Consider the following 7988-nt stretch of genomic DNA (forward strand, 5'->3'; position numbering starts at 1 on the left):
CCAAGTGACCCCCGGCTCCTCAGGAGCGAAATGAGCACAATGGCTGGGTTTAGGCAGCACACACACAACAAACACCCGAACACGCACCAGACCCTACAAACAGAGACAAGCTTTAGCTTTAAACCTGTCCCAGAGGCTCTTTGATCCCTGATATGTTCAACACTGGTGCTGGGAGTTATTTCCAGAAGCAAACTAAAGCTCCTCTGGCTGAACTTTTAACAGCAGGATTAAAAACTGGAGGGGAAAGTGATTTCACAGCAGCAACGGAAGGGAACGTTTTATTATTTCCCCCCCAAGTGTTAATAAAAAGCAGCGTTGGAGTTACCAGCAGTCCTTGGCCACGTGTGTTGGGATTAATGATTTTCCTCTGAGTGGATTGTACCCAAAGGCAGCCAGTTTTATCTTATAAAAAATATATATATATATATTGTGTACTGCACATATTTGTTGTTGGAAGGCCAGGCCTTTCACAGGAGCTTGGTTACATTCACACAAATCCCAGGTACTCAAGAGACAGCAGAAATTTAAACTCTAAACAGGATTTTAAAAGCCCCAAAGCTGTGTGTTGTAAGTCTGGTGTGCAGAACCCTGTTTGTCACAGAAAAGGCAGGAAAAGCACCAGAGTTTGATGATTTGATGGAATTCTGCACCGTGCTTAAAGGGCAAAGCTGGGCAGACTCTAAAACTCCACTGAACAAGGGTTTGAGAAATCCAACAGGAATCTTCCCTGAAGGAATGGCTGGGAGCAGTCCTGGCCTAGCCTGGAGTCCAACACTGAGCACGCCCTGATGTTCTCCTCATGTTTCCAATTTTTCATTCCATTTTTTTATTCCACCTTTTATCAGCGGGATGAAAGTCCCCTTGATGCAAAGCTGTTCCATCTCCTGCTGGGGGAATCCTCCCTGGCCTGTGTTTGGTGTTCTGTGCAGCCCCACCAGCAGCCAGAGTTTAATTAGAAAATAATTTGGTTTTCTGCGTGACTCACACAATCTAAATAAAGACAAAGTTGGTTGTAAATAATTCCTGTCAGGCCTTATTATGCCTATATATATTCATATTTTTTTCTCTCTCATGAATCAGGCTATTAGAATAACATTAGGGGAATTATCTGAACCACTGACTCATGCAAACCAAACTGCTCAGTTCTGTTGTTCCTGCAGAAATGTGGCTTCAGTATTCAGAATTCAGTCTCTTTTTGCCCTTGGATGTGATTTTATTACCACGAAATTGTCAGTGCTTCAGTTACACACCATTTCCTGTAATTACTGGGTAATTATCCACCACATTTGTGTGCTGGAGTGTAAAGGGAGCCCAGGTCTGCTCTACAAAATGGGGATTAATAAAGGTTCCACTGGAGATCATCCTGTGGGAAACATTTTTGTATCACAGGTACAGAATCACAAACCAGCCTTGCAAATCCCTGAAGGGCAGGAATTGATCCCACGGTGTCTGACAGAGGTTTTACCCAGCGTTAAAAATCTGGGAGCTCCTTGACAGCAGGCACCAAAACGAGCTGAATTTCACCTGTATTTTACTGCTTCAATTGCTGCAGCCAGGTGAGAACCCAGCCATGGGTGACTCTGTGATTGCAAAACAAAACCTGTGTTGAAATTGTATTTTAAAACAAAAATAAAGCTGAAAAGGTGATTCCATGAGTAAGGGATCCTCAGCCCAGCACTCCAAAAGCCCTGAGATGAAAGAACAGCACTTTGTGACACTTTTCAACCCCCAGGTGCCTGCAAATGTCCCTCCCCTGCCCACGCAGAGGACAATAAACTCCTGGCACTGTGACCAGGACATTTACACATTTAAATTGCCAAGTGCACCTGAACGATGCACGAGGTGTTCAGGGGTGAACAGAGCACCTGGGCTTGGTCCACAGGATTCTGTTACACTTCTCTTGTTCAGGTAAAAGAAACATTATTAGAGATAACAAATTCCAATGCACCAAAAATAAAAAGTGCTTAGAACATGGGGTGCTGAACAGAGAGAGTGCCAACTCAGAAACAATTGCAGATCTTCATGACAGAAAGGTTCCTAAAAGGCAAAACCAGGATGCTGCCAAATACTTCCAAGCAGCTGATGCACCATCTGCAAAGGCACTTCCACAATGACAACTCCAGAATTCAAAAAATGTTTCCTGCACGTTCTGCTTTACACATACAAAAATACCAAACGATAGCCTGGCACGGGAGCTCTGCAAGCAACAAAAATTCAGAGGCTGAGCTGAAAAATGTTGAGCTGTAATGACTTGCAAACACAATTGGCCAGAGCACAGGAGGAAATTAAACATCCCAGGTGCAAAAAAGCCCTCCCGTTCCTGTAGCAAGGACTGAGCCAACAGGAAAAATGCATCACACCCATAAAACCCAGAGAAAACAAGGGGGAAATCAGATCTGTGGCACTGAACAATCTTCCCTGAACACCAGCACTGTGTTCATGGCCAATCCCAATTTTAGGATCAAAGAGCAGCAAGCTCTCCACTCCCTGCCGTGGCAGGAGGGTTGGAAATAAAATCATCATAAAATCATCTTTAAGGTCCCTTCCAACCCAAACCACTCCAAAACCCTTTTTTTTTTCACAACAAAGCCACATCCACGTCAGTATTCAGAATTCTGTGAAGAGCTGGAAGTGCCAGTCACAGCAACCCCTGCAGAGCTGTGCAGTGACTCTGGAACTGCCACCCTCCAGTCCAAGCCCTGCAGCCAAAGCTGCAGCTCCAAGCAGCAGTGGCACTGCCAGCAGAACACTGCCAGTGGCACTGCCAGCCCGGCAAGGGCTGGCCCAAAATTGGCATTCCCAGATCTTTGATGCCATCTGCTGGGTGCTGCTCCTCATGGCTCAAACTCCACCTGGGAAAAAACACCCCTCTCTGGTGTTTGCTTTGGTTATAAAGGCAAATTAAGCCAATTAAAACATTTTAAAATGACATTTCACTCCTCCAAGTGATGGAGGCACAGATCAGGGACTGATGCTGACACTGCAACAAAACCTATGAACAACTGTGATGTCAGTTTGCCACACAAACGTGGATTTAGGAACTGTTCAGGGAAGTTAGAAATTAACTCACCACTGTGACTTGCAGCAGTTTTTGGATTCCCAAATACAAAGCAGTAAATGAGTGAATATGGGGGCTCCAAAAGCTTTTCCTCACCACCAAAGTGAGCTTTAAAGAGCCCTTGCTTGTCCTCTGGCAAATTCCTGACTCCCGAGCTGAGGGTGGAACACAGAGGAGGAACCCAGGAGCTCCCTTAAAAACACCTGAGCAGCATCACTCCCTCATCCTGTCCCCTGTATCCCACAGCTCTTATCCAACAGCCACTCCAAAATCCCCTCCTTCCATTTGTTTTAAACCTTTTCTTGAGTGGAAAACAAAACTCATCATGTCCCCTGTATCCCACAGCTCTTATCCAACAGCCACGCCAAAATCCCCTCCTTCCGTTTGTTTTAAACCATTTCATGAGTGGAAAACAAAACCCTGGGCAGTCCAATACATGCCTGGCTTTATTGCCTTAATGAACAATGCAGATATTCCAATCCTGATGCTTTACCAGCAACGTGAAGTCAGTGTTTTCCTGAATAAATAAATAACTGCAATAACCAAAATAAGGAAGTTCTTATGAAATATACAGAACTTTACAGGGAAGTTAAAAAACAAACAAACAAACCAAGAAAAAGAAAGGGATGGATTTTCTGGTCTCAAATATAATTGCAGCAATGTTATCAAAACATTTAATAACCTAAGGAAAAGTTGGGTGTTGTGTTTAGAAAAGCTTTAACTGTCCTCAGCCTCCAGATTTATGTTATTTCCAAACTTTGCATAGAGCTGAACTTTGAGGTCAGACAGCACGCTCTGGATTGACTCCACTCGGGATTCCAGCGCCTCAATCTCCTCCTGTAGACTCCTCTGGAAAAGAAAAAATAAACATCAGTTCTGTACAACAAACTGAGCAGCTTTGTCAGCACACAGAGCCAACAAAGAGATGCCTCTTCTCCAACTGATCCTAGCTCTGGCTGCAGGATCTATTGCTGCAGTGCCTTTGGAGGGACTCAAATCCTGAATCCAAGAGGGATTTGAGACTGTGAAACCTCCAGAGGATGCACAGCTGCCAGCCCAGTGCCCAGCACACAGACAGCCCAGCACAGCCCAGCCCAGCAGCCCCACACAAACCTTGGCCTCCTCCAGCATCTCCTGGGTCTCCTCCAGGGAGTGGCTGATGAAGACGTCCCCAATCTGGTAGGGGATCAGGTGGGAGTCAGCATCATCCAGCAGCATGATGTCGTCACAGGCGTCCTCCAGGTTCTGCAGCTGCTTCTGTTTGCCAGGACACACAGAGAGGCTCTGGGTAAAGCCCTCCGGTGGACACAGCCACAGCTGGGCAAGGAGCCCAGAGAGGCTGGATTTTGGGAACAAATCCCACCCCTGGGACACCCAAGAGATCAGAGCTGGAATTCAGAGCTGGATTTTGGGAACAAATCCCACCCCCGGGACACCCAAGAGATCAGAGCTGGAATTCAGAGCTGGATTTTGGGAACAAATCCCACCCCCGGGACACCCAAGAGATCAGAGCTGGAATTCAGAGCTGGATTTTGGGAACAAATCCCACCCCCGGGACACCCAAGAGATCAGAGCTGGAATTCAGCAGTTCAATCCAGCACAAACTCCATGGCAGCACTCGTTATCTGTCATTAACAGAATAATTAACTGTCTAGGCAGGGGCAATACAGCAGGTTTAAATGTCACTAGTACCTGATATTAGTGACGTTTATTAAATCATCTGATATTTTACCATTCTCTATTTGCAAAGGATCAGAAAGCTCCTGTCAGAGCCCAAGCATTACCTAAACTCACAGTAACTCACTGCTGCTAATTTCCTGTGTTCCAGCTGAAAATCCAATAGGAAGCTCATGAGATCTGAGGCAAATATACCTTTTTCACTTCTATCTCTTCTTTCAGCTCTGTGATCCTGCTGGTGTTTCTTGCAAACTTGTTAATTTTCTGCTGATCTTCAAAGGTGACATTGACATCTTCCGCAGCCTGCGAGGAGGAGAGGTCAAAGTGATGATTTCAGTTCTTACACTGACTTGAGTCTCCCTGCCAGGACACTCCTACAAAGAGATGGAAAACAATCTGAGAGCCACCACGCTCTGCTTGTGCACCTGGCTGCTCAAAGGGCCTCCTCAGGGACACCAGAAATACCCACATTTAGCTGGGTACATCCCATTAAAACAACGGCCAGCCACAGCATCCTAAAGGCAAAGGTTTCCCTGGCACTGGTGGCTGAGCTGGACACCCTGCTCCGAGTTTTCTCTGCAGAGGGACCATGAACAGCAGCAGCTGGTGACATGCAAAGCAGAATGGCTTCAAACTGACAGAGGGATGGATGGGATATTGGACAGGAATTGTTCCCTGGGAGGGTGGTGAGAGGTGCCCAGAGCAGCTGTGGCTGTTCTGGATCCCTGGCAGTGCCCAGGCCAGGCTGGAGCACCTGGGACAGCGGGAGGTGTCCCTGCCATGGCAGGGCTGGAACGATGGAATAAGATGAATTTTAAGCTCCTTTCCAATCCAAGCCATGATGATGACGGCTCCATAACTAACCATCCTCCCAAGGAATAAACTTCTGCTCACATCCACCCTGACCCTGCCCTTGTTGTTTACAACGAGCCGCAGCAGCAGAGGTTCCGCAAGGCCACCGACCCCGGGGACAAGCGCTGTGCCAGAGCCCGGTGCCAGAGCTCCGTGCCAAGCCAGAGCCCCGCGGCGGAGCCCAATACCACAGCCCGGTCCCACAGCCCGGTGCCAGCGCCTCAGCTCCCCGGCGGCGGCCGCGCCGTTCCGGGCTGGGCTTCACCCGGCCGCGTCCGGGGCTGTGGGAGGCAGCGGAACACAGCGGCCCGGGGGACAGCTGAAGCCTCCTCGGGAGGGATCGAACCCCGCCGGGAAGGGACCGAATCCTGCTCAAAAGGGCCGAATCGCCCCGGGCCCGCTCCCCACTCACCGCCTTCTTCATGGTGGCGGCCATGCTGGATCGTCCGTCAGGGCTGAGCCATCCGCCCTCCGCGCACAGGAGGGGCAGCGGGCATGGGAAAAAGAAGGGAGAGGATGAAAAACGCCAGGAAACGGCCGCGATCCTGTGAGCATCGGGGATTATCTCTATTCGCACCGCTCGCAGCGCGGCGGGATGCCCCGAGCGGCCTCGGGGCACGGAGTGAATGTGAAGGCGCCCCCGCGGCGCTTGGTACCGCCCGGTGGGAGGCGGCTTCGGGGCGCTGGTCCGCCAGGGGGCGCCATGAGACGGGAATCCATGGGATGGGATATCGGGATAGTGGGATAGTGGGATAGTGGGATATCGGGATATCGGGATAGTGGGATATTGGGATATCAGGATATCGGGATATCGGGATAGTGGGATAGTGGGATAGTGGGATAGTGGGATAGTGGGATAGTGGGATATCGGGATATTGGGATAGTGGGATAGTGGGATAGTGGGATAGTGGGATATCGGGATATCGGGATATCGGGATATTGGGATAGTGGGATAGTGGGATAGTGGGATATCGGGATATCGGGATATCGGGATAGTGGGATATTGGGATATCGGGATATCGGGATAGTGGGATAGTGGGATAGTGGGATAGTGGGATATCGGGATATCAGGATATCGGGATATTGGGATAGTGGGATAGTGGGATATCGGGATATCGGGATATCGGGATAGTGGGATATTGGGATATCAGGATATCGGGATAGTGGGATAGTGGGATATCGGGATATCGGGATAGTGGGATATCGGGATTGTGGGGTAGTGGGATATCAGGATAGTGGGATATCGGGATATCGGGATAGTGGGATATTGGGATTGTGGGGTAGTGGGATATCAGGATAGTGGGATAGTGGGATATCGGGATAGTGGGGTGTGGGGTTTCACCCCCGGATTGGGATGACCCCGAAAGATGGAAAAGTCCCTCCTCCAACCCGTGCCTTCGAAGAAAGACTCAGTAGTCTTCTGTTGTCTGTTCTCAAGGTTGTTTATTGTTGGTTATCTACAAGATTCTTCTCCCTGAACTGCTGTGGCCCGTTCAGCAGCTCAGACAAAGGCACTCTCTGCCCTCCCAGGGGCTGGTGCCATCTTTTATATCATATATTACGTACTACATGTTTATGCTTTTTCTCCAATACCTACTATCTATATTGAATGGTGACTTTCTACTCTAAACCAATCTGTGAGTGCCAACACCACCAAAGACATGGAGGCTGGGAAGGAGAAAGAAGGAGGACAGGGCACACCCAAGTCCCTCCATCTTAGAACCCCTGACCCCCATGTACAAAACTTGGACCCCTGCGTACAAGGCTTAAAACCCCCCTGTACAGCACTCAAAAATCCTACCCTTTACTTTGTGACTACTTCTACTATACTATCTAAACTTTTGTGTGTGTGGCTTGTAATTCTTCATACAGAGTTAGTGACTTGCTCCACGGGCTAAGATCAAAACCCCCACGTGTGTCTTTGGCTGCATGCCAGGGTCTCAGAGCCCCCTGCCAGCGGCTCTGGCCATCCAGGACACCCAGAGGAGAATCCTGGGTTCCGACATCTCCCCCTTCTCTTTGCACCAAAAGCACATTTTTGACAGCCTTATTCATGGCCTGCCACATGCACTGAAGAATGCATGGCTGAATGAGCAGAAGAATTACAAGCCTTATCAAAATGTAAAACTATCATCTAACAAATTTTCTACAATATCACTGATTCCCACACCCATGCAGAAACCCAAAGTCTGCAATCTTCTGTGGACTGGTGAAGCACAATGGTTGGAATCTTTGTGCAGTCCACATCTGTGTGTCTTCTTCTTCGCTTGTTGAGTGCTCAGCATTTTCTTGCACTCGATACAGTTTCACATTCTTCACTGAAATCCACCTGTACTTTGTACCTGTTAAAACACAAACAAATCCACGTCCCCGCAGGGACTGGAGGATCCTCTCAAAATCC

General features: G+C 48.6%; 1 protein-coding gene across 1 annotated transcript; it reads right to left on the reverse strand.

The window, feature by feature from the left end:
* Positions 1-3481: 3481 nt before the first annotated feature.
* On the reverse strand, positions 3482-6205 carry PFDN4 (prefoldin subunit 4). Its single transcript, XM_038159372.1, has 4 exons — positions 6000-6205; positions 4931-5038; positions 4172-4315; positions 3482-3907 (listed from the first exon to the last, which is right to left on the reverse strand). Exons 1-4 carry the CDS (start codon positions 6021-6023, stop codon positions 3776-3778), a joined length of 408 nt encoding a protein of 135 aa, XP_038015300.1. The 5' UTR covers positions 6024-6205; the 3' UTR covers positions 3482-3775.
* Between the last annotated feature and the right edge of the window lie 1783 nt (positions 6206-7988).

The sequence above is a fragment of the Motacilla alba genome, chromosome 20, assembly GCF_015832195.1.
Source record: "Motacilla alba alba isolate MOTALB_02 chromosome 20, Motacilla_alba_V1.0_pri, whole genome shotgun sequence".
Taxonomy (NCBI): Eukaryota; Metazoa; Chordata; class Aves; order Passeriformes; family Motacillidae; genus Motacilla; species Motacilla alba.